At 39.0% G+C, this 27050-nt stretch overlaps 2 protein-coding genes across 2 annotated transcripts in view; one reads left to right on the plus strand and one right to left on the minus strand.

The window, feature by feature from the left end:
* LOC132119422 (nuclear receptor coactivator 3-like) overlaps positions 1–21611 on the plus strand; it is a 36053-nt gene extending 14442 nt beyond the window's left edge. Inside the window, exons 2-23 of the mRNA XM_059529358.1 lie at positions 7839–7943; positions 8040–8200; positions 9412–9512; positions 9752–9926; positions 10087–10263; positions 10386–10472; positions 11389–11532; positions 11769–11916; positions 12018–12508; positions 13203–14200; positions 15031–15157; positions 15356–15514; positions 15628–15846; positions 15923–16037; positions 16670–16841; positions 16983–17348; positions 17929–18030; positions 18114–18179; positions 18379–18553; positions 18726–18906; positions 19170–19350; positions 19766–21611. Of these exons, the coding sequence (XP_059385341.1) occupies positions 7858–7943; positions 8040–8200; positions 9412–9512; positions 9752–9926; positions 10087–10263; positions 10386–10472; positions 11389–11532; positions 11769–11916; positions 12018–12508; positions 13203–14200; positions 15031–15157; positions 15356–15514; positions 15628–15846; positions 15923–16037; positions 16670–16841; positions 16983–17348; positions 17929–18030; positions 18114–18179; positions 18379–18553; positions 18726–18906; positions 19170–19350; positions 19766–19777 (4443 nt within the window). The 5' untranslated portion in view covers positions 7839–7857 and the 3' untranslated portion in view covers positions 19778–21611. The remainder of the gene's footprint in view (positions 1–7838; positions 7944–8039; positions 8201–9411; positions 9513–9751; positions 9927–10086; positions 10264–10385; positions 10473–11388; positions 11533–11768; positions 11917–12017; positions 12509–13202; positions 14201–15030; positions 15158–15355; positions 15515–15627; positions 15847–15922; positions 16038–16669; positions 16842–16982; positions 17349–17928; positions 18031–18113; positions 18180–18378; positions 18554–18725; positions 18907–19169; positions 19351–19765) is intronic.
* Positions 1–24605, minus strand: part of LOC132119424 (DNA-binding protein inhibitor ID-1-like) — a 300095-nt gene extending 275490 nt beyond the window's left edge. Inside the window, exons 1-2 of the mRNA XM_059529366.1 lie at positions 24127–24605; positions 23981–24019 (exon numbers count right to left, since the gene is read on the minus strand). Coding sequence (XP_059385349.1) covers positions 23984–24019; positions 24127–24486 — 396 coding nt within the window. The 5' untranslated portion in view covers positions 24487–24605 and the 3' untranslated portion in view covers positions 23981–23983. The remainder of the gene's footprint in view (positions 1–23980; positions 24020–24126) is intronic.
* Positions 24606–27050: the final 2445 nt, after the last annotated feature.

Genomic DNA, 27050 nt, shown 5'->3' on the forward strand with positions numbered 1-27050 from the left:
AATTCAGTTCAAATGAAAATGAAGTTGATCAAATAAATGTGTAGTGAAATACTGAAATACTGTTGCTGAAATACTGTAATGGTAAGTTATTATTAGTGAATAATGTTACAATTTGTTATTATTATTATTATTGTAATATAACGTATATTACAATAATACTTGAGACCTCCCCACAAAAAGAAAAAAAAGTGGAGCTAGAGTTGACCTCTTTGAGGTGTGTGAATATGAAATGTCATTTAAAGTAAACCTGTTTAATTCCATAATGTGGAATGTGTAATGCACAATTTGCTGTCTGGTGTCCTCTGACAGTCAGTGCGTGACTTATTTCTTGCATTTGCTTCACTGTAAGTGGTTTTTAAACATCTTCGGTTTTATAGAAAATGCCAAATGGAGTTTTTATGAGGTATTGAAAATAAGCAAATAAGTTCTTAAGCCTTAATGTCTGACTGAAGCGTGGTTTGTTAAATGGCTTGATGGCCCTTTTGGTGCACATGGAGGACTGAGAGTTGCAGGTGCCGCTGACATAATTATAAGTCTGTTTCTTTTCAATAATGTATTTCTTCTTTTAACTCGGTGAGATGGTTTTGAACGGCCCATTGAATCTGACTGCTGATATGTATGGTAAGGTGCTGAGGTGGACTGTGTGTTGTGTATGTGGCGACAGGAGGCAGTCCCATCAATAATGCAGGTTCTCTCTGTATGGGGTCAAGGCATGATGGGATATTAAGACGTTACCCTACTGGTCGTCAAGGAAACAGGCAGAGGAGACCACAGCAATTGGGAGGGTGATTGTGGTTTTGTAGCACACACATATATATATATATATATATATATATATATATGTATATATGTATATGTATATATATGTATATGTATATATGTATATATATATGTATATATATAAATAAATTAATGCATGTGTAGAATTTTTAGTCAGTAAATCTACAGTTTTTCATCTCTTTAATTTTCATTAATAACATATTCTTTTCCCCCATCCAGTGTATTAGTTTCCATAAAACTTGACGGATACATTTGTATTTACCATCGCCATTGAATTGACTGGTGCTGCATTTGTTTACAGGAGTTTTTCAACTGAATAGCAAACAAAGATTGTGTTTATAGTAATCCACTTATTAGTTATGGCTGGGCAATGGATTTAATGTTCACAATATATTAATAATATATTTTATATAATATATTTGGTTCTCAATTATATTATAAAGAAACCTTGTGAATAAAACCGTGCATTTAATGTGCTAATCAAATTAATTAGATTTTATAGTGTTAAGTGTTTAAAAAAATAAGGTAGAATAAGAAATCATTATGAAATGTTAAGACAGTGATAGAGATGATTGGTGGTGGTGACAGTGATAGAGATGATTGGTGGTGGTGAAATAAAAAGTCCTCATGGAAAAACACAGACAGATTAGCTTCGAAGAGACCGAACAGAAGAACCGGTTCAACCTATAAGGTTGAATATGTAAATATGATTGCAAAGAGCCAGCAGGCATTTTCCAGGAAGAGGAAGTGGTGACGCAAAAGTCGGTGTGTGTGGGAAGGCGCAAACAGGATGCCTGTTTTTGCTGCTTCCTGATTCGGATATTCTCGATAACTTTCCCATTAAAATAGCCATTATTCTCAGAAAGACTGGAAGTGGATCTTCGCTTGGAGATGCTCATCTGGTGCATTCTGTAAGAAGTCTTTGCAAGAGCTCAGCTATAATGAGCAGTGCTCTTGTATGTTTTTATCAGATATTCAGTTCACCTTTTGAACTTCTGATAGATGTGGAATTGCATCACTGTAGAATGGAGCCATAATGTCCTTAAAACAGTCTCTGCGTCTTGACTGTTAGATTGGAAACATCAGAGCAACATACAGACTGAAGTTTCACTTGATTCTGCCATGGGCTTCTACATTCCACATCTCCTGCTTAATTAAAGGCGTATGTGAAGTGCTTGTCCTTGGACTGAAATTTTCTCACTCTTGCTCTTTTTGTCTCTTAGCATTTTGCTTTCACCCATTGCGTTCATCTCCTCACATTCGCATTCACACTCATCCTCGCTCTGTCGTGCTCTCTTGAGGAGAATGTTGATGTGCCGTTTGGTTTTGTTGTAGTTGCACTCAGAGTATTGATGAAAATGGAACTGTACACTTTGAATGGAGTATTAAATAACAGTTTAAATGATAATTTCTGTCATTTACCCTTTCATTCCTGCTGAACAAACCCTGCTAAACTAGTCTAAGCTTGTTCACTGGTCCTTCTTAAACCAGCCAGCTGACCAATTTAGGCTAGAAAACTAGCTTAGGACCATTTTTTTATTTTATTTTTCCAAACCCGTATGACCTGTAAATGACCGCTACGTTGAATATAATATAAACAAATAGGTACTGGGGCTGTTGAGCTTTGAAATGACATAAAAACTCCATAAAAAGGATCATAAAAATGGCCCATGAGTCTCATTCACTATGTTCAAGCAATAGTTTCATTTGAGGAACACCCAAATTTAAGTTATGCACTGACAGTTTGGGCCTCTGCATGCCCAAATCTCATTTGCTCACATGTATATTCTCTTATAAAACAAATATTTCAGTCCTGGATGTGGATTGGTCAGTTCAGTGTATAGTGTAACGGTCATGGCTTAGAAATGCAGTGGAGAACAACAACCTCTTATCGTTACTTAAAACGTTAATCACTGTACATTTTTTTATTTTTATACACATTTAAGTATCTTTGCTTATGATCAGTGAAGGGAAAACAACATTTGGAATGATATGAAGGTAAGAGAAATTTCAATTTTGGGTGAACTATCTCTTTAATGACTTGACTTTAGATCTGAATGGTGCCTTGACCTTAACAGTCATGAATGGTTATATGTCTGTCATTTATCATTTGTTTAACTCCACTGCAGATTTCAAGGAGAAAGAAAGGGTGAAAGAGATCTAAAAGTAGAGAATCATTCTGAAGCTTTTTCCCGCTTTGTTGTAGGTTTGTGACAGACAGCCATACTTGTCAGCACAGGCAGTGCAGTATGGGCACAGTTGTGTAATGTCTCAAAGTCAGACTCAGGAATGATGAGCTCATACTGAGAGTTTGTAGGTGACTGAGGGCAAACTAGGGATAGTTCACCCTGAAATAAAAATTGACATCATTGACCCTCATGTCGTTCCAACCCTGTATGTCTTTCATTTGTCCGTCCATTGAACCATTTTCATGCTTAAGACAATGTAAAAGTAATCCAGAAGACTTGGATATGGTAAACAAACAGAAGCTCAAATGTGCCTGCTCGCTTGACACATGAGAATAAACCTCATTGGTTCTTGTGGTGTCATGCAAGCTTGTTTGCACTTCTGTTTACTTTATTTGATGCACCATGTGCATTGATCAATGTTTGTGAATAAAATCCCAAGTTAAACTAAGTTTTTGTAAACTAAGCAATTGTATCAATTTTGAAAACCTGGATTAAACGGCCCAATGCATATAGATTGCTTTTTACAATGTCTTTATGAACTTTGAAACAGAAAATGTTGTTTACACAGACTTCAAATGGTTGGACACAAATGATAAGAGAATATCATAGTAAATATTTTTACAAAATGGTAAAAAAAAATTATTGACGATTAAGAATAGTCTTATGTGTTGAGTATGTTTTTGAGTAAATGACAGAATTGTATTTTTGGGTATACTATCCCTTTAAGTGAGAGGAAAAGGCTGTTTGCGTGTATGTGTTCAGCAAGGGAAGGGGAAAAGACTGCAAGCCGATGGTCTGTGCTCTGAGATTTCCGCTGAACTCTGGGAGGGGTCAGGCGTGGGGCAAGGTCAGGGCTCTAAACAAACATACTCACACACATGCACGCATACAGCAGAGGGTCTATGACCAGAGTGACAGAGACTGATAACAGCAGCAGAAGCTAGAGAGAATGAAAAGAGTGGAGACGGAAAGACAGCCATGTGTGCATTTACACACCGTGACTCTTTAAAAAAACTGGACACTGAAGCCACACTTAAAAATGTATTACGTTCAGTGCCTTCATTTAGATGATGAAATGTTAAATCAAATGCATACTGAACTAATTTGACATTTCTGAATCATTTTTGTGATTACTTAACCATTGTGACCTTAAGGTGATTTCTAGGTGAATGTATGAAGTAATTTTGCCTCAGGTTCACCCTGATGCGCTAGCAGAATAATCACAGGTGTAGTTTAATCCATTAACTATAGATATATTTCAGATAAAGCAAGCACTGTACAGTCATGGCCAAAAGTTTTGAGAATTACATAAATATTAGTTTTCAAAAAGTTTGCTGCTAATTTGCTTTTAGATCTTTGTTTCAGTTGTTTCTGTGATGTACTGAAATATAATTACAAGCATTTCATATGCTTCAAAGGCTTTTATCGACAATTACATGACATTTATGCAAAGAGTCAGTATTTGCAGTGTTGGCGCTTCTTTTTCAGGACGTCTGCAATTCGACTGGGCATGCTCTCAATCAACTTCTGGGCCAAATCCTGACTGATAGCAACCCATTCTTTCATAATCACTTCTTGGAGTTTGTCAGAATTAGTGGGTTTTTGTTTGTCCACCCGCCTCTTGAGGATTGACCACAAGTTCTCAATGGGATTAAGATCTGGGGAGTTTCCAGGCCATGGACCCAAAATTTCAACATTCTGGTCCCCGAGCCACTTAGTTATCACTTTTGCCTTATGGCACGGTGCTCCATCGTGCTGGAAAATGCATTGTTCTTCACCAAACTGTTGTTGGATTGTTGGAAGAAGTTGCTGTTGGAGGGTGTTTTGGTACCATTCTTTATTCATGGCTGTGTTTTTGGGCAGAAGTGTGAGCGAGCCCACTCCCTTGGATGAGAAGCAACCCCACACATGAATAGTGTCACGATGCTTTACTGTTGGCATGACACAGGACTGATGGTAGCGCTCACCTTTTCTTCTCTTGACAAGCCTTTTTCCAGATGCCCCAAACAATCGGAAAGGGGCTTCATCGGAGAATATGACTTCGCCCCAGTCCTCAGCAGTCCATTCACTATACTTTCTGCAGAAGATCAATCTGTCCCTGATGTTTTTTTTGGAGAGAAGTGGCTTCTTTGCTGCCCTTCTTGACACCAGGCCATCTTCCAAAAGTCTTCGCCTCACTGTGCGTGCAGATGCGCTCACACCTGCCTGCTGCCATTCCTGAGCAAGCTCTGCACTGGTGGCACTCCGATCCCGCAGCTGAATCCTCTTTAGGAGACGATCCTGGCGCTTGCTGAACTTTCTTGGACGCCCTGAAGCCTTCTTTACAAGAATTGAACCTCTTTCCTTGAAGTTCTTGATGATCCTATAAATTGTTGATTTAGGTGCAATCTTAGTAGCCACAATATCCTTGCCTGTGAAGCCATTTTTATGCAATGCAATGATGGCTGCATGCGTTTCTTTGCAGGTCACCATGGTTAACAATGGAAGAACAATGATTTCAAGCATCACCCTCCTTTTAACATGTCAGGTCTGCCATTCTAACCCAATCAGCCTGACATAATGATCTCCAGCCTTGTGCTCGTCAACATTCTCACCTGAGTTAACAAGATGATTACTGAAATGATCTCAGCAGGTCCTTTAATGACAGCAATGAAATGCAGTGGAAAGGTTTTTTTGGGATTAAGTTAATTTTCATGGCAAAAAAGGACTATGCAATTCATCTGATCACTCTTCATAACATTCTGGAGTATATGCAAATTGCTATTATAAAAACTTAAGCAGCAACTTTTCCAATTTCCAATATTTATGTAATTCTCAAAACTTTTGGCCACGACTGTAGGCTTTGAGTATGCAGATTTCTTCAGATGTAGCAATAACATATTGTCACACTATATGGCTTCTGTTAAATGAATACATCAATTAAAAATACATTAAAAACACTAAAATCTGCACTCCAGTTCATCAGTTTGTCCAATGACTTTTTGAATTAATCTTTTTGAAATATTCAGTCAGAGATCCTTGTTTATTCCGTCTTGGCAAAGGAGGCAGTGTCTCCTCAAAATTGTTTCCCCCAAAAATTAAATGCTGCCAGTATTACAAAATATAGTATTTAAAAGAGTATAAATCACTCGTTTTTCTAAAGAAACACTGTCCAACAGCAACACCAGCAGGTAAAGTTACATCGGGAGTCTGCATTTCTCTCGTCTCCCCTGAGCCCATTGAGTTTTAACAAACCCCCTAAAGCGTAAGGTGGGCTTGGTGGGGGGTAATTGAGAATGAATGGGGGAAAATCACTTGAGTGGAGGCAATGCCATAAGTTCACAAATAAAATATCTTGTTTAAATTGTTCCTGTCCCAAGTTATTATTTTGGAATAAATATAAAATGCTTAAAAACACTAACTTGATGAGATTCATACTTGGCTTTAATAAACAGTATAATGATTACATTGTTAATGTATAAATATAAAATAAAAAAATTTCCCTCCCTGGTAGTGTAATGTTTAAGTAATGTTTTTTTTGTTGTTGTTTTTTTTTTTACCAAGAATGTGTAACTGGGACATGAATTAACATTTGATTTAAAAAAAAAAAAAAAAGAAAAAAAAAAAAAAAAGGCCTTTGCCTCCTCATTTCAGAACATCACCGCACACCACTGATCCACTGATATGTATATAATTTTTTTTTTTAATTTTTTTTGATTGACTGAAAAGTTCCCGCTCATAAGAGCCATTCATTTCAAGGATCAGACTACACTGGTTGGGCAGTTTGTTTTTTGATTTCCTAAAAAGAACTGGCTCATGAGAGTCATGCATTCTGGGAATTGAACTACACCGCTCATGGGTAATATTTATTTTTTTACTTTTCAGAATTCACTAAAAAGTACCGGCTTATAAGAGTCATTCATTTCAGGAATTGGACTGTAGGATCTTGGAGTCAATATTAGGAAAGTTCAAAAGAAGCAATTTTAAAATCAATATTTTACCCAGCCCTACCAGTGGCACAGAAACTATACTTCACCTTTCAAATAAATGCCACTTGGTTTGATATTTTGTATCTAATACAATGACATTCATACAAGTGTGGCTTATGTGTGATTAATATTTTGGGCCACTCCATGTCTTTGCATACATAACTTAAAAGGAAGCAGACATATTGAAAAGGGCAGTTCTAATAATAAAAAAAAAAAAAAAAAACCATGATCACAGAGAGGCAGAGAACTGAGAATATCACTAAAGAGGAGGAACTGTTGTCGTTGGTGAAGTGGGTGGAGCAATAATGGTAGCAGTAGGAAGAAACGTGTCATAATGAGACGTGTGAAGGAAGAACATATCACTAAGAGTAATTCAGATTCATTAGTCTGCTTTTTAATTAGATCATTTATACATTTCATTTATATGTTGTGCAGCGTACGGCTTCATGGATTGAGATAATTGATCCAGTCCCTGTTACAAAAATTGGCGCACACACGAAAACGCACTGAGGGTTGATCCACTTCCCCTGGGGCCCCGTTTCACTCCATCATAATCAGTGTCTCTTCTCAGACACATTGTCACAAACACACAAACACACACATGCAGCACCGCTGCTGAGGCCTGGAACATTCCGCTCATTCAGCTGTATGTGGGAACACTTAAAAATAAGCCATAGACATGAACACACTCTTGCAGTTTTTTCCTAAATCAATATAAAAAAAAAAAGAGATGAAGCCTTCCAGTGCATTGTGTAAACGTGCCAAAGTGAGTTCATTATTTGTTTGTGATAGTGCACTTGTGGCAGAATAGAAGTGCTTGCTTTGTTGTCTGTTCGTTTTGAGATCATAATATGCCTTCGGATGGGTTTTCTGCCCCTGATCTAACCTTTGTGTTTCTTAGGTGCTGATATGTTTTAAACATGAGTGGAGTGGGTGAGAACTCACTTGAGCCACTGTGCTCAGACCGAAAGCGCAAACTCTCCACATGTGACACGCCAGGACAAGGGTGAGACGTTTAATGGTGCATAAAACAAGCAGTATTTAAAATCTTTGAATGTTTTTCCTCCCTAAAATTCCGTCTGTGTGCGTGTTAAATCTACAGATGTGACAAGCGCAGGAGGGAACAGGAGAGCAAGTATATCGAGGAGCTGGCTGAACTGATTTCGGCCAACCTTAGTGACATCGACAGCTTCAATGTCAAACCAGACAAATGTGCCATCCTTAAAGAGACAGTGCGCCAGATACGACAGATCAAAGAGCAAGGTACACGTCTGCTCGCATGGCTCTTTTACATATTAGTCTGTGAAAATATTTACTAAACCAACAGTGTGTTGAGTTTCCTCTCTTTTATAAAAACGCTGCCACCTGGTGGCAGGTGGATTTGCATGTTACTGTAGTCTGGCCTCCTAATACATTTGAATGAATATTTGGTAATTGTGTAAATTCAGTATATGAGTGAATATTTGTAATTGGGCAACTTTGCTAGTTTTAGATGATAAAATTTAGTTTTTGACATTACAAAAAAGTGCAAACATGACTATCATCTAGTTAAACTAATTAGTAATTTTAGTCAAATATAATTTGCAAATCAATCAAGTAATTACATTTTCATGAACTTAATTATCATATTTGTAAGATTCGAGGTATAATTCCTAGAGTGATAGCACTGTGTTCATCTTTCTCATAATTATATAATAGATTCAGAACTATAGTCTGCACAAGTTTGTTGTGTGAGACAGGCCTATACATGCCTCTTTTCATTTGGACTATATAACCTAGAGTTCACACAGGCGTTGGTGTTCATTCTTCCTTACTTGACATTCCATCGCTTAGTAGTGATTTTCAGGAATGAAACCTACAAAATCTACATATCAAAATAAACAGACCTATTTTTCAGCTGTTGTCTAGCTATACTATTCTATAAGATGTTTTTTGTGGCGAAACAAACATTAATTAGCGCTACCTTTCTAAACTTTGGGGTTGGTAATATTTATCATTTTTGTGTGTGTGTGTGTGTGTGTGTGATTTTATGGTCACCATGACTGCCTTTATTTAATACAGTGAACGGAATTATATTGTGAAATATTATTGCGATTTTAAAATGATATTTTTCAAATTTTAATAAACTATTTTCTGTGGTCCTGATGGTCCTTGTTAAATGTTTAACCAATATTTTCTTGGAAAACATGAAGCATTGTTTTTCAGCATACTTTGATTGATAAAAAGTTTATTTGAATCTATCAGTATTTATTTGAAATAGCAATCTTTTGTAACTTAAATGTTGTTACCGTCGCTTTTGATTGATTCAATCCATGTTAATGGCTTCCAAAAAAAAAAAAAAAAAAAAAAAAAACTATTTTTGTAAAGATATACACTACTGATCAAAATTTTTGAACATTAGTGTATATCTTTACAACTGTGTATATGTTTCTATAGGGTTTCTAATATGTGGTCTGTGTTTACATGACTCACAGGTAAAAGCTCATGTGGTGATGATGATGTCCAGAAGGCGGATGTGTCCTCTACTGGTCAAGGGGTCATCGACAAGGACCATCTGGGCCCTCTCTTGCTCCAGGTTAGATTAAAAACTTAAAGGTCGACGGTCAACAGGAGCTCATTTGCTCATTTATCATACTGGCATCTTTGTACTAGCATGCAATTGTGAGTTAAAGTGTTTTATAATAATAATAATTCTGAATCTCTCTCTCTCTCTCTCTCTCTCTCTCTCTCTCTATCTCTCTCACACACACACACACACACACACACTCTCTCTCTCTCTCTCTCTCACTCTCACACTCTCTCACTCTCCGTCAGGCTTTGGATGGGTTTTTGTTTGTGGTGAGTCGTGAAGGCAGCATTGTGTTTGTGTCAGATAATGTGACTCAGTACCTGCAGTATAAACAGGAGGAGCTGATCAACACCAGCATCTATAACATACTGCACGAGGAAGACAGAGAAGAACTGCATAAAAACCTGCCCAAAAACAATGGTATATATATATAAAGTCGATGTATATCTATCTTTTAAGTGAATTTTGCTCTCAACTGTTCACAAAAAAATAAGCATATATGTATAAATCATGAAATCACGGCAGTAAGTTCAAGATGTGACTTGAGCATCATGCATAACATTTTTGTGTGTATGTTAAGGTCCCAGCAGTGTGTCATGGGGCGGTGATGCCTCCCGTCAGAAGAGTCACACATTTAACTGTCGCATGCTGGTGAAGTTTGGCCACGGAGGCGAAGAAGGCATTGGTGGGCCTCGGTACGAGACCATGCAATGTTTCGCTCTCACGCAGCCTAAAGCAATGATGGAGGAAGGGGAAGGTCAGTAGTAAATTCATGGTTTATTATTTCAGTACTTTTCTACAGATTGAATTCTGTATACTTTGTCTTATTGAGCTGCTTGTGAATTAGAAAAGTGTTTTTTTTCGCTTTCTGTCTATCAGATCTGCAGTTGTGTATGATTTGTGTAGCACGGAGAGTGACGGCAGTGGAGAGGACAGAACGTTTCAGTACTAGACATGAACTAACAGGTAAAATTGATTACGGTGTCATTTTAACTCCATGTTCATCTTGTCGATGAAACGATTAAGATAAAAAAAAAACTGTCCTGGAGCAGCCCAGCGCTGTCTCAATCATCTAACACACCTGATTCAACTCATCAGCTCATTAGTAGAGACGTTAAGACCTAAAATCGGTCAGAAAAAGTAAAGAGAAAAAACGATGCGTCCGCGTCATGTTTAGCATCTGCAGCTCTTAAAAGCAGCCAAAATAATCTAAAAACCCCGCTGCTGTGATGTCTGTTCATCAAAGAACAAAAGAACAAAGAGGAAATCAAGAACTTGTTAAGCTTTCATTCAATTTCTGTATATTTCCTACTTACTGTAGGGCACAGGTAGCTAAATATGACATTTATTATAATTATAGTTACTGTAATGTTGAATCTCAAAGAGAGATCAGTTGTATTGGTATCAGTGATACTCCCCTTCAGACAAACAATAATTATGACATTAAATATTAAAGATCTACTGTCTTTGTTGTTTCTACATTAATTTGAAGATTGAATGTGAAATTATTGCTATATAAAAGTATATTAAAAAACTTGAATGTTTGGTGGTATTAATCGTGATTCATTTAAGAAACGTGTGATTAATAAGTTAATTTTATGTTTAATCGATTGAAAGCACTAATATATATGATATTGGCATTTAATTTAGTTTGACATTTTAAAATGTGGAAATTAACCAGATACAACACACAATAATATTTTATAACTTTTATATAGCATATTGTCATTTTATTCACAGTTAATGTTGAAAAAGTTTAAAGGACACCTTCAACAGAAGAAAAAACAATGAAACTGATTACGGTGAAAAAAAAAAAAATTCACATAGAATTGTATTTGAGCCAGATGTAGTACCACACCTGAGTGTGTTCATTTGACCACAGGGAAACTGATCGAGATCGAGCAGCAGAGCCTGTTGCACACCACCATGCGTCCTGGCTGGGAGGATTTAGTGCGCCGGTGTATGCAGATGTTCCTGCATCGTAGTGAGGGTCAGCCCTGGTCCTACAAGAGACACTTTCATGAAGGTATGTGGTAATACACTTGCATGGATCTTTTCTCAACTCAGCTCAGCTTGAATCTTTGCATTAAATTGCCTTGAATAAATGCATAAATGAAGTAAAATGCTCCATAGAAATTATGTTGAAAGACAAAATGGAAGTGTGAATTCTGTAACTTGTTAAAATAGGCACAGAAATAAGTTCTGCTTTTGCATGCAGTGTGAACTGGGTTTGAATGTTGTTTGTATTCTTCTTCTTTTCAGCATATGTTCATGGTAGAGCAGAGACTCCACCCTATAGGTTTTCTTTGTCAGATGGCACTCCTGTAACGGCACAAACACGCAGCGAGCTCTGCCGAAACCCTGTCACCAATGACCCGCTCACCTTCCTCTCTACTCATCTTCTACAGAGGTTTGTTCCCCTCTACCCAAAGTCAACAGTTAAATACTGCTCTGATTTTACATGAAAATACCTCTGTGTTCTCCTCGCCTTCACTCCTCTCTTTCACATAGGGAGCAAAATGGATACAGGCCCAATCAGGGTGGTGTAATGCGGTCAGTTATGGGCAATGCCAATCCGAATGCCCAAATGGGCATGGGCAATACCAGAGGCTATGGCATGAACGAGCAAGGTCACATGGGTCCTAGAGGAGAAAGAGCTATGTACGGCCCAGGCAACAGGATGAATCAAATGAACCCGATGCATCAGATGAACCAGATGAATTCAATGAATCAAATGAATATGAATCAGATGAATTGCATGAATCAAATGAGCACTATGAATCAGATGAATCCAATGAATCAGATGAACTCTATGAATCAGATGGGACATCCTGGCATGAATCAGCACCAGCAGGGTCAATTTCACGGTGGTGGCTATGGTATGGGCATGACAAGTCCCTCCCAAGGAAGCCCTGGCATGAACCCTGCTCAACAGAATCTCATGGGGTCGCCACGGATACGAGGGAGTCCTAAAATGGGTGCAAGTCCCTTTTCTCCTGGAGGTAAGTGTCCTACTTTTGCAGTTTCGATTAGATAGATGGAACCAAACTGAATTCGATTGAAAGTTCCTATTCCACAAAATTCAAACTTGTTATTCCCAAAGTTATACACATCCCAAGTTTGTTTATTAGACATTTTAGCTAATGTGATAATCCTCTAACCTGCCAATAAATAAAGGTTGGACCCGATGGTTAGAAACTTAGCGATTTTGCCCTTTTTATCCACCTCATTTTGCAATGCGGAAGTAAGCCATTGCCTGTGAATTTCCGACTAACGATTCATTGGCTGCTTTACCTAGAAGAATGCAATAAATGGTGAACCTATTGTACAATAAACCAATGTGTTTATAATTACAATAATAGATTAAAACAATAATGTGATAAATAGTAGTTTGCTAAATTAAGCAGCATAATAAATTTTTTGCACGGCTAAAATAATGAAGTGAATCACACAAGAAGCCTTGCACTTTCAAGTTACGAATGGCTGCACACACTCTTACATTAAAAATAAGGTGGCTATTATAACACATTTTATTGTATTTAAGTCAAATCTGCAGAATATCCCTTTCCACCCTCAAAGAAAATGTGCAAAATGTTTTCAGATTCTACTAACCTAATTATACTGGTTGTGTTGTGTTTATTAGTGCGAAATTTGAAAACTAGCTCAAGATTTAGCCATATTTTCTTGATTTCACAGGTATGCACTCTCCCATGGGTCCTGTGGGTATGGGCATTAGTGGCGGATCTTCTGCTCCATCAGTTGGGAACACCTTCTCTAGCAGTTCTTTGAATGCCCTCCAGGCCATCAGTGAAGGTGTTGGCTCTTCTCTACCTTCAGCTCTCAACTCTCCTGCACACAAATCCGACAGCTCTCCCAGCATCAACTCGACCCAGTCAAGTCAGCAAGGCCAGACCGGCAACAGCAAACCCAGCGCTGGTGACTCCAAGAGCCCGTCAAGTGCTCACAGCACAGGGTTAGATCAGCAACAGGCCTCTTCGACGGAGACCACCGATAAACCGGACAGCCAGTCCAGCAAGGATGGTCCCACTGGAGCGGAAGTCAATCGGAGAGTCCCTGACGGAAAGGGCCACAAGAAGTTACTTCAGTTGCTCACATCCCCAACTGAAGAGATTGGTATTGGGTCTGGTGGACCTATCCCAGGACGTGCCTCCACTCCAATGGGTCCTGACTCAAAGGAGATGGGAAGTGGCATGATGAGTCCTTCATCGACTGGAGTGTCCTCCTCATCTGGTTCATCATCAGGAAATGGCATAAATCAGCAAGGCTCGGGAGGAGTGTCATCCACAGCTTGTCCCAGTGGCCATCACAGCCTACAGGAGAAGCACAAGATACTCCACAAGCTCCTTCAAAATGGAAACACACCCGATGAGGTGGCTCGCATCACAGCAGAGGCCACTGGTAAGTCCTCTCTTGGTCCAGAGCTCCCAGGCGCTGAGGGGAGGAATCTAGATCTCAAGCAGGAGCAGCACAGTCCGAAAGAAGGAAAAAAGCCACAAGCCCTCCTTCACTACCTCCTCAACAAGGATGACTCCAAAGAGCACAATGCAACAGAGGTCAAGCCAAAGCTGGAGGAGCTGGAAGGGAGAGGGGCCGCTGGAGGGCAGGGGTCAGGGGTCACAACCTCCATTTCTAACAACCAGGAGGGCAAAGTCAAGATTGAACCACCTGATGAGGTATTTACAGTTGATTCTTACTTCTCATATTGGGTTCATACTTTTAGAGAGTGAAGAGTGAAGTGACATTCAGCCAAGTATGGTGACCCATACTCAGAATTTGTGCTCTGCATTTAACCCATCCGAAATGCACACACACAGAGCAGTGAACACACACACACACACTGTGAGCACACACCCGGAGCAGTGGGCAGCCATTTACGCTGCGGCGCCCGGGGAGCAGTTGGGGGTTCGATGCCTTGCTCAAGGGCACCTAAGTCGTGGTATTGAGGGTGGAGAGAGCACTGTACATGCACTCCCCCCACCCACAATTCCTGCCGGCCCGGGACTCGAACTCACAACCTTTCGATTGGGAGTCCGACTCTCTAACCATTAGGCCACGACTTCCCTTGACTTCCCTAAGTCCTGACTTCCCAGGACTTAAGTGTTATTGACTTTATACTTCCCAATAACACTTAAGTCCTATATATAATTGATTTAATAATAAACATACATACTTTTAACAAAATAAATAAATCTAATATATGCTACTAAGGTTTTTTTAAAGGTAGCAGTACTTTTATTCAGCAAGGATGCCTTAAATGTAACAAAAGTGATCATAAAAGTGAATTTTATAATGTTACAAGACTTTTCATCAAAGAATCCTGAAAAAAGTATCATGGTAAAAGTATAATCATTGCTTAAAAATCTGAGCTATTGTTTTAAAAAACAATATGAAACTATCTTTGCGCACTTTGACAACCAAGACATTTTGCTTTGTTGATGTGGAAAATTCTCATGCAAATTGAGAATTATTATTCTAAGATCAATCCTTTGTTTTGTTTTTCCAGCTGGATAGCTTAGAGAGTATTCTTGGAGGACTAAGGAATTCAGGTTCCGGAATGTTTGCTGATTCTGGAACTGGAGGAATGGAGGGGGGCAATAAGCAGGGCAATGGACCTAACAGCACCGCACATGGTGAGTCACAACACACAGAGTGCCTCAAAGTCAGAAGGGGGATGTTGAAAATTTGTTGTGACTAGATAACGATATGTAAAGTTTAACAGAAAATGTACTGGACATATATTTTAAAGGTTACTGCTGATGACCATGTGGATGGCCAAAGAAAGCTGTCCATTTTTGTTAAAGCTAATTGTATGCATTATTGTGTTCCAGATCGGGAGGGTGTTGGTATGGGTTCTGGTCCGCGTGTGCCCTTCCAGAGGGCAGTGTCTGTTGATGGTAAACTCCTGAGCGGGCCAGGCATGACTGGTAGGAGGAGCGCCCCTTCCTCTCTTGTCAAACAGGAGCATATTGAAAACCAGATAGGCATGGGTGAGCCTCTCATATTTTTAAGTTTGAACATGAATGTTATGTATGTAACCATATAACTTTATTTGCATTCATTCTTTAGCTGAATTTTAACGCTTCCAACATGCTTTTCCCAGGAGGTCCAAATAGGCCAATGGGAATGCTCAATCGGCCCCCAATGGCAGGTTCTGGTGATTGGAGAAGGTCCAGTTCCGGCAGTCCTGTCGGACACCCTGGCATGGGTCGCACAGGCATGGACCACAATCCTAAGAGCTTGATGGGAGGACCCATGGTTAACCGATCAAACAGCGTTCCTGCAACCAGATCCATGTTGCAGCAGCAGTTGATGGATATGGGTAAGTTCTGTCAACTTAAAACCAGCAGCGTGGGCACATCAAATTAAATCTTTCAAACAACATGTTGTTTTTACAGGGCCTTATGACGTAGGAATGGGTTTGAATTCATTTAGTGGACAGGCACCTCCACCACAGTCCCCTTCGTGGCCTGACAGTGGGATGGGAATGGAGGGAGCACAGAATGCAAACAGGTGATGGAAATGAGGCTACACCAGTTCTACAGCTTGAGTTCATTTGCCTGCATACAGTTAATCCTAATGTTTAAAATGGTGAAAAACAGTATTTGCCAACTTGCTAACTTCTGATAGACTTATTCACTGAAATGGACATCTCACATCGAGTCACACACCTTCTCTCTGAAGCCTATCAAAGATGACCGCTCTTTCACGTCTGCAAAAAGAAGGCATCATTGAAAAATATTTTTCTTAATCCATTATTTATTTTTATTTTTTTTTGAATCCCTATACAGAAATGTATATGAAAGCAAATGTATGAATGAAAAAAAAATGTCTTTGATTATTCTGAATAATAAAGTCGTTGAGTCATTGTCAATCATTAAACCAATTGGTTCAATCTCTCTCTCTCTATCTCTTCATATATATATATATATATATAATATTTTTTCCTGTTTTAAACACAAAATTTTGTTACATTTATTCTTAAAACCCAATAAACTACTTAAGGGTATATTCTTTAAAAATAAGTATGTGCATCTGAGGATTAAGTTTAAATACATTGTAAATAAATCTTTTTTTAAAGAGGTTTAGATGGTTTTACCGCACAAAGTCAGTAACGTCCTCTCTGTCTGCTTTTTATATATCAGGCTGCCATTTAATAACTCTCTGGATGATCTTCTGGTCCCTCCGTCTACCACTGAGGGTCAGAGTGATGAGCGAGCTCTGCTGGACCAGCTGGACTCACTACTCAACAACACTGACGTCATCGCTCTGGAGGAGATCGACCGTGCCCTTGGCATACCGGATCTCATCAACCAGGTACCCTGCCAGTCTGCTTCATGGAACAGATGTGTTCAGTTTATAAACCACTATCTTCAATGCTGTGGCGTTAGATATGTTAGAGCTGCTGGCCAGCCACATTCCCTGAAAACCGTCATCTTGGTCTCATTCTCTCTTTAGGGACATAGTTCAGACCAACCCCCTCCAACAGACCCCTTCTCTGGTCCTTGCCCGGGACCTGACTCCTCTATGGGTATGGACCCCAAGGGCATGTATGGGCAGGGCTACCCAGGCCCCCCTTCCATGGGAATGCAGGGCAGATATGGCCGTGGTCCCAACCCTGGTCCTGGACCTGGACCTGGACCTGGTCCCATGCCAGGGCAGTCTGGAGCAGGGTTTAACCCCATGATGAGTCAGATGAACCAACAGGGTGGCTTTCCCGGAATGGGTGGTATGGGCGCTATGCATCCTCGTGCTAATATGACAAGGCCTCGGATGGGGAATCCGACCAGATACCAGCTCCAGCAGAGACTGCAGGGACAGCAGGTGTGCAGCTGCCCTCCAATAACACTCAACTGACAATTTCTGGAGGAGGTGTAATCGATTATTGTGATGTAACATCTTATGCACATTTTAGAAATTATAGTGTCCCAGAATCTAATTGCCTATATTATTTTGTGTAATGTAGGGCTGTGACTAATATTGAATAGTTAAAACCAATTAAAAAGTCAGTAACGATTGGTCAGGTTTTTTTGCTATGGCACAAAATAACTGTTGCTGCATCAGAAATTGCATACTTCTCTAATTTGTATGAGAGACCAATAGTATATCCAAGTTCAAACCATTAGTAAAAGCACCTGGATGACTTGCTACTTTGACGAGATTATAAAATGTGTATTTGATGGAGACTTTACCCATGAGGATGTGAGAATTAGTGATAAGTGAAGCTATGTAACTGTAGGTCACAGGATTTAGTACATCCAATTTTCATTTCATTAATGTTAAATTATATACATTTTAGGTTCTAAACTTGAAATCCTATATCCAACACAAGGAATGATATTTACACGATCATTTGATTAAATTGATTAATCAGATTCAACATTTGAATGTCCCTTTGCTGCAGTTTTTGAACCAGAGCAGGCAGGGCATGGGGATGAGGCCAGATAACAACCCTGCAGGAAACCCTGGCATGAGACCCAGCATGCAGCCTGGCATGGGCGGACAGGTATCTTTTCATCTTTTGATGATTTTTGAATCCTTATGTGTGTTAATTTCCCTCTTTAATATCGCTGTTCCTCCATCTTTCAGCCTGGTTTCCTGAATGCTCAGATGATGGCCCAGCGTAGCAGGGAAATGATGAATCTTCAAACAGAGGTATCAACAGATGATTTTCCAGATATACGTTTCTGTGTCTGTCAGTAATGTTGTGTGGAATTGCATATGATACTTAACAGCCATTGACAATATATGCAGTGTAACTGAAGTATAGGATTTTATGTAAGACTGCTATAGCAAATCATAACCAGTGTCTTATGTAAAATAGTTTTAACCCATGTTTTTTTTGTTTCTTCAGATGAGAAGACAAAGGATGATGATGATGATGCAGCAGCAGCAACAGCAGCAGGTTGCAGCCGGAGGCTTTAGTCCCCCTCCTAATGTCACAGCTCCTACAGTAATGGACAGCCCTATGGGAGGACCACCAATGAACCAGCCCGGCCAGCAGCCCTTTAACTATGGAGGGAACTATGGTAAGCTAGTTCTATTGGGATCTTGTTGTTACGATAAAATAATTTGTATTGGGGCATGGTGAATAACATAATTGGAATAGAATATCAGTTTGCTTGGGTATATCGATTGCTAATTACATGCTATGCACTTTCTTATTGCTTTTTTGTAAATATCTCTGTGTTGTGATTTCAGGTATGGGCCAGCAGGGGGACCCTTCATTTGTGGGAACAGGCAGCAGCCCCCCTAACAATATGATGTCTGGTCGTATGGCTGGCCCTCAGAATCCCATGATGCAGCAGCACCCTCAGAGCAACCCCATGTACCAGTCTGCAGAGATGAAAGGCTGGGGACAGGGGCCCATGCCCATTAATAAGTAAGTTATAAACCCTTATAAAAGTTATAAAATTAAGAATTAACATGAAAGCTAATTCAAAATATGAATGCCATTTTAATAGTACATAAATTATCCTACAATAATACTGGTGTGGAACACTGCTAAATCAATGCAAAACTTTTCAAACAAGTAGTGAATTCATTCAATCAATCCTGTCAATCACTACAATCAAACATAAATACATGGTCTTTAAGCTTTATTGGGTGTATCTTAATCATTCTCCGGTTTCATCTGTTTCCTAGTTCATACTCGCAGCAGCAATATCCCCAGCAGGGGGCGCCGGGACAGTACGGAGGAATGATGATAAACGGTTCTATGCAGGGGGGTGTAAATGGCAACGGTGCAGGGCAGATGCCTCCAATGCAGGGACAGATGGGCATGAATGCCATGGGCATGGGACGCATGCCAATGGGACCTGATCAGGTACAGACTGCATTGATTCAGTTATATTTCCCTAAAGGAGAAGTTCATTCAATAAAATGAAAATGTACTCACCCTCAGGCCATCCGATATGTAGATGAGTTTGTCTCTTCATCAAAACAGATTTAGAGAAATTTAGGATTGCATCATTTCCTCACCAATGGATCCTCTGCAGTGAATGGGTGCCGTCGGAATGAGGATCCAAAACCGCTGATAAAAACACCAGCAGTTTGAACTCTCATTCTGATGGCACCCATTCACTGCACAGGATCCACTGTAGTGTTACATTTCTCTAAACACATTCTGATGAAAAACAAACTCATCTTCATCTTGAATGGCCTGATGATGAGTGATTCCTTCAACTGCATTAAAACATGTCATGTGTTAAATCTGTTCATCTTTAATGTGTGTCTTACAGAAGTACTGCTGAGGCAATGAGCCATCTCTGTCAAATCTGGATTTTAACATGGACTCACACATCAGTCCAGTGATGAAATGTCAACACGGAGCTATAAAATCCACCTCGTAGAGAAGAAATCCCTGGAAATCTCCAGTGAAAACTTGACTGTGAGAGAGGGAAAGAGAGCGAGAGACTCGGGCCTTCTCTGCGGGCTTCTCTCTGAATGTGCCCAGTAGTGAGTGCAGCAGACTCTCTCCTGTCCCACATGGCTATACTGCAGAACACAACATAACCACCAGGGGGCACAGAGGAGGAATGGTTGTGGTACAACTTGACAGTGTGGGGGAGCACTTTATTTTAAGGCTAGTATGGAAAGGATAGTTGCAATATATTTCTTGCTTTTCTAGCCTTATAGAACGATTATGTGCATATTGTCTATTTTAAATTAGTTTCAGACAAGCCTTGTTTTAATGAAAACCGTGGGAATTGTAAACACCAGAACTTCATCACTTCGCATATCAAAGCAATAATCCTCCTCTCCATGCCATCAAAGTGGTATGTCAACAAATAGCAAATGATACCGCAGTATTTTTTTTTTGTGTGTGTGTGTTTGTGAATAAGATTGGAATTGTAAATACTGTATGCTACATATGTATCATACATGCTTTTACTACATACTTTTTTTGCACAGAGTTTGGGCCCGGATAGGTCCATCTTATCTATATTTTAGGTCAATACTGCTCTGGGTTTTACATCTATTTTAACTTTTTTCAAAGGGAGAAAATATTTAATCTTTTCCAGCTCAGCCTCTTTTTCTTTCTTTCTTTTTTTTTTTCAACAATGACCGCCATTGTTTTAATGGCACTTTTTCTAAATGTTTGACATCGGAAATGTGATGCAGCGACGGTTTCATGATTTTATTATTTCTATTTGTTCTTCTGACCGGAAAGAAATGGTACAAGTTTTCAGATGATACGCAAAGATTGTTTTTGCTCTTTAAGCTAGATCTTACTAAGGAAATGAACTCGTTTTCTCACTGTATTGTACTGTTGGTTCTTCAGAAATCTACCTTTAAGAAACATGCACAATCCAAAGATATTTTTTCAGTCTTTTTTTTTTTTCTGCTTTCTCAAGTTTGACTACAGAAATGTATCCATTTATATATGTTTTTGTGCAAATGCTCAGAGTAAAGGGTACATATCATATGAACATATTACTACATATTATGATTTTGTACTATATACTGTATACATAAAAAAAAACAAGTATACCTGTTTATTTTTGAGGCCAGTTAATATTTTAGCTGTACTGTCTGTGCTTTGGGGGGTTTCTCTATCATGCGGTTTCTTCGCTCTTCAGTTTGTTTTGTAAGATTTTGATGATTATGAATATCTACAGAACTGCCAAGACAACTTGTAACTACACACCTCATTTTAAAACTTTTCTTAAACCACTTTTAAGAGCCTCTCGTAATAAGGAATCCATTCTGACAAAGACTCTCATCAGTGCATCTCTGTAGTGCAGTGATCCCGGCCGCTTCATTAGTCCAGTCTTTACCATCAAGTGACTTCAAATAATGCTGATTCCCAGATGTGGGAATGACATTCAGTGGAAAACTAATAAGAAGTCGATCTCTTCTGGCTCTTCAGGAAAGCAACACTATCAGTAGTGTTCATTTCATTAGGTTACTGTTGATTGTGACAAAGTATATTTTGAAATGATAATTCTGGGAAATTGAGGTTATTCTGGTGTGTTTTCAGAACTGGTTGACTGAGGGGTGTGAACATGGATGTAAATTACAATACACTTAATTATTTTGCTTGATGTTGATATCGTTGTAAATAAAAGTTCTATTTAAACGTGACCTGTATTTCCTGCAGTCTTTCTGTGTGGGTGTGTGTGTGTGTGTGTGTGTGTGTGTGTGTGTGTGTGTGTGTGTGTGTGTGATTGTGTGATTGATTTTTTTAAAGTTGTAAATAAAACAAAAACATAAAAAGATTGAAGTAGTCTTTGTAAGAAAATACTTTTTGGAGTTTTTCTTTTTCTAAAAAAATTATTTGTGGAAATGACAACCTCTTATTGAAAAGTGTTTTCACACCAATTTATTATTATTGTTTTTTTTTTGTGGGTAGTTTAGTAGAAGGTGGAGTTTAGTAAATGCAGTCTACAAACTTTTAAAGTGGCTTAAAATTACTAAATAAGAATTTAATGTTATCCAACTATATACTTGATAGTTTTCTGTGAAGGTTAGGGTACAGAAAATATTTTAAGTTAAAAAATAAAAAGTTGTTAGTCAATGCAAAGTCTTTCGTTATATAACGTGTGTGTGTGTGTTTGGGATGACGTGTAAATAAAGTTCACCTTGTTACCACGGAGGGGCGCAAGAGGCTAAAATGTCTACATAACGAACTTTATCCAATCCAGTAGTGTTGCTGATTGTTTTCATCTACCTCAAAATTAAAAATAAATAGCATCTAATGACAACGATGAGAATGCGGATTTACTAAAATGGATGTGGCCTACAGAATATTCATCTCTTCTGATGTCTGAGATGAGTTTCAGTATACAAACATATAGCTAAACACCTCTTAATGTAGCATTGCCTTTATTTAGAGAGCAAACTCTTTATGGCTACAATTAATTTCAAGTAATTCCCACTGGCCCCAAAAAAGTTTTTTTTTTGTCTACTGTTTTCAAAACGCATGTTGCTGAGCTTTAGTTGATGTTCTGGTGGAAAAGTTGGCTGTAGTGTGTGGCGCAATGGCTAAAGGCGCAAAGTTCTTTTTAAAAGAGGCTTTCGTTGTAGTATGTGGGAAACTATACAGAGGGAGTGAGAGTTCCTTGGCCTTGTTCCCGGCCCATCTGCAGCCCGGGCTTGCGGATTACTGTTTGTTAATGTTTCAATCAGCTGTGTGCCGAGGAATGTGGAGCGATTTAACCTGAACTTCCCCAGGTGTGCGGCGGCGCCGCTCAGTCTGCGCCCTCCCCTGCCCTTGGCACAAAGCGCTCACACAAACACAATCACACACACTGGCCGAGCCGCGCATCGCGAGGCCTGCAGCTGCGCGCATCACACCGCAGGGAATGAGAAAAACATTGCACCAGGGAGACGGAATAAATCTTATAACGAACTGCCTTTTTCTCGGAAAACACTTAACCCTTCCGCTCCCCGCCCTTTTAAATAATGGGACGCGGAATTATAGAGTTTGGAAAGTGTTTACAAAAATCACTAGCTAAAAATTAATAGAAAATGAAACATTTATTTTTAAAACTAATTACTTGTGCATATACATTTAATTCATTTAGCCCAATTTAGTATGACATTAGTTAACCTCTCTTCCATCCTATAGATATTTAATTTACCTTTACCAGACGTTTACATTTGTTTGTTTACAGACTTTTCGTTATGGTCAATGTAGTTATATTAATCGGTTTTATCTGAAGATTAAATGTGGCTTTTTTAAGCCATTTAAAAAAAACTACTATCAGAAGTTTTATTGCTAATTTTAAGTTTAGTTTAAAAGTTCACTTTCAGTCTAATTACTGATGAAGCAAATCAAGTTGAAATTGACAAACTAATGACAGAATTATCAGGTTAAATGTGAAGGATATAAGATGGAAACAGGTTACATATTAATGTTCAATGTATTCACTAAATGACCTTTAACCTTGTGATACAAATTCATTTGAGACGTCAGTAAAACTGACCAACTAAACGTTTCTGAAAGAAACCGCATTTTCTCAACTCCCATCCATTCATCCTCACACCCAAAATTGATAACAAGTCCGAAATGGGTCTAATTTTCTTGTTTTTAATTAAAAAAACACAATATACATTGTAAAAAACACAATAAGGCATTCACATATCTGTCATTGTAATATACAATACATTCCTTCGCTCAGTAATCTGAGAAAACTTTACAACAAAATAGACATTTTTCTAACAAGTTATCAAAACATTGGAGAAACTTTGACCGAAAGGGAAATGCATGAACAATAAGTGAATGATCGCCATGGATTCCACAGCTAACACACATCGACATGTTTGGGAAGATCTCAGAGAGAAGGTCACACTTCAGCTCTCATGTCCACGAGTTTTGTGACTCTCTACTGAAAGTTGTTTTCCTCTACAACAGAAGGAGATTCTCCAACACAGTTCAAGGCGTCTCGGCGGTTCTGGTCCATCATCACCTCCGCGCACCTTGTTCGTTCTCGCGATGCTCAGATCACTTGACTTTAACGGCACATGATTCGGTCATCTGAACAGCCGTTCTGCAAGACAAGAGGGGAAAAGTCATTAGTGGAGTCTTTCGGACATGAATATGTCACTTATTTGCACGCAAAAGCATCATATTCTAGCAAATACATGTGGTATTTACCTCAACAGAGATGCTGGCCAGCTCCGCGTTCAGAGTCGTCAGGGGAGTGCGGGGAGCCGAGCTCTGGTTCTTCTTGCTATCCAGCTCCACCTGCAAGTCCCAGATGTAATCAATAACGTGCTGCAGGATCTCCATCTTGCTTGCTTTCTTGTTGGTCGGTAGCGTGGGCACCAGCTCTTTCAGTTTGCTGTAGCAGCTGTTCATGTCCTGGAGAAACATGGTCATCTGCTCGTCGAGCAGCGGGATCTTGCATTTGGAAATGGTGAGGCTCTGGTCGGAGAGGCAGCGGACAACATCCTCTCCTCCAACTTTGCTGCTCTTCAGCGCGCAGGTAGGTCCTACAGGTCCCACAACTTTCATTTTGGCTGTAAAGTTTGACGGTTAAGTCAAATGGAATGCGTTGAAGCGATACGCTCGTACTCCTTTAAGGTCTTCAGTCGTCGAGAGCGCGATGACAGTTCACCACATGCTTGCAGAGCCGAGCTGCTCGGTATTTAAAGGATTTTGGGGCTGTGAGCGTTTCTAAACGCTAGTGTTTGGAGGCTCGGGCCAATAGGGGTTCACCCTAGTCGCTCGCTCAGCCAATGACAGCGCGGCTCCGTTATCGCAGTTACAATATGCCGGGGGGAGGGTGTTACAAATGGAAACAAATGTGTTTCTCCTGTGAATGATCTGTGGATATCCAGCTGTCCACAGGTGAAGCAGACAGATCAGGCGAAGGGTGGGGGTGGTCGACGATCAACAGACAACAGTTATTACTTTTAAATGAAACAAGCTTTCTTCGTATGTGGACTGCTTCAAGACGCAAAGCACACTTTAAAATGTTTCTTCATCATCTTTGTTTCCTTCCATTTAACTTGCCACAGTAATTTCTGTGATTGCAGTGGGCACCTTAAACAAATGTGCGTGAATATAATGTCAGCATAACATTTTAAGTAAAAAAAAAAAAAAAAAAAAAAAAAAAATATATATATATATATATATATATATATATATATACATATATTTTTTTTTACTTAAAATGTTATGCTGACATTATATTCACGCACATTATACATACATACATATATATATATATATATATATATATATATATATATATATATATATATATATATATATATATATATATATATATATATATATATATATATATATATATATATATATATATATATATATATATGAAGAAGGGATCATCTGCTATTTTTTTTTTGTCACATGACAACAAAATGGCTTCATGCATGTTGGTTATGCCACAATGGCTTTTATTTCACTGACAAATGTTCATATATATATATATATATATATATATATATATATATATATATGTTCATATATATATTCCCTGACATTGAGCTTTAAAATGTTTTTTTTTTATTATTATAATTTTTTTATTCACTGTTATAAGAATAATAAAAAGTCGGCTATGCCTACACAATTTTTTCACAATGCATTTTAATCCAAAAAGTTATACATTAAAAAATCGTTGCTTAATATAAAAAAAAATGTCTTGTGGTTTGTATAAAATCTGATAAAATCGTGGTACAAGGCATGATATGAGATTCTGTGTGTTTCAATACATAAGACATTTATTGTGAACAGGTGCAAACTTATAAGATTACAGGCTAAGCTACAGTTAATGATATTTCGCTAACTTTTAACTATTCTGTATGCTCATATAGTATAGTCAATTATGGTACACTAAGTGCATTACTTGTATAGTGCTTAGGTTTATTGTGAAACCAAGTCTTGCCACGGTCTCATTTTTATTCAAATGTCTCTCTATCTGTTTATTTTCCACCAATGATTGTCTCATGGTATTTCTTTGAATGTCGCGCAAACCTCCAAATTCCTTCATATGTGCGCCTCGCCTTGAGCGCGCACTCACTCGCATAACTTTGCATCGCTGTGCTCTGATTCTTCCCCCAGATTGTCCAAACAAACCGAAGCAGACTGCCGGGCGCCAGCGCCGTGACGTCACCCATTCATTCGAGCCTTGACGCCTGTCAGCCTGGCGCCGAGCGGGCGGTCTCTATAGCAACAACAAACAACAGGCTAGCATCCCTCCGCTCTCCCCCATTCACCTGCGCGCGGCGGAGTCCTGAGAACACACTGGTCAGCGCTCGTTTATCACTTTAAACCTCTGATGCGATTACCGCTCCGCGCACCTGCACACTGCCATTGTCGTCCCGAAAGACTCTTGTAAAGACACAGAAGTGACAGACAAAGTGAAAAATGGCCTATTGAGCCAGAGGGGGAGTTTTAGATTCCAGGGACAGTTTTATTTTATTCAATTTTAAGGAAGTGAAATAAATAGCCTCCTGTTTTCAAATATAACAGTAATTATTTTTGGAAGTTATGCATTCTTAATTTTATTAATTTTGAGAATATAAAATAAAATTATATATTTTTTTTTTCTTCTTTTTTTTATACATGCATTACGTGCAGGAACATGCGCAGATTATTTTTACCGATGGTTCGGACACATAGCTGTACATCCTGCAGGAGTTCGAGGGACTGGAGCGTTTCTGGCTCGGTCACAGCTGAGCGGGGTTGAGGGGAGGCGGAGAAGGAGCTGAACAATGGGAGTGCAGTATCGGGACTGTGAGAGAGAATCTCGACTGGAGCCGACGAGTCTGGAGCTCCCCTCCACTCGCTCATCCCGCTTTTGTTCAGCTGCGCAAGCTATCAGCACTTCCTACCGACTCCAACAATAAGCCCTCACAGCTGGGCTCTCCAAAGCCTGTTTACTGCACATCAAGGCAAAGAGAGGCAAAGAGTGTAACATCCCCCTACACACACTCACACACCCTTATGAACTCTTGGTAAAATATAAAACATATTCTTAGAAGTGGAGAAAGGAAGTTCAAAGAAAACAGTGGCAAATTATATATTCTTTATTGTTTGATGACCTCATGCTG

Source organism: Carassius carassius, chromosome 38 (assembly GCF_963082965.1).
Source record: "Carassius carassius chromosome 38, fCarCar2.1, whole genome shotgun sequence".
In the NCBI taxonomy this organism is placed as follows: domain Eukaryota; kingdom Metazoa; phylum Chordata; class Actinopteri; order Cypriniformes; family Cyprinidae; genus Carassius; species Carassius carassius.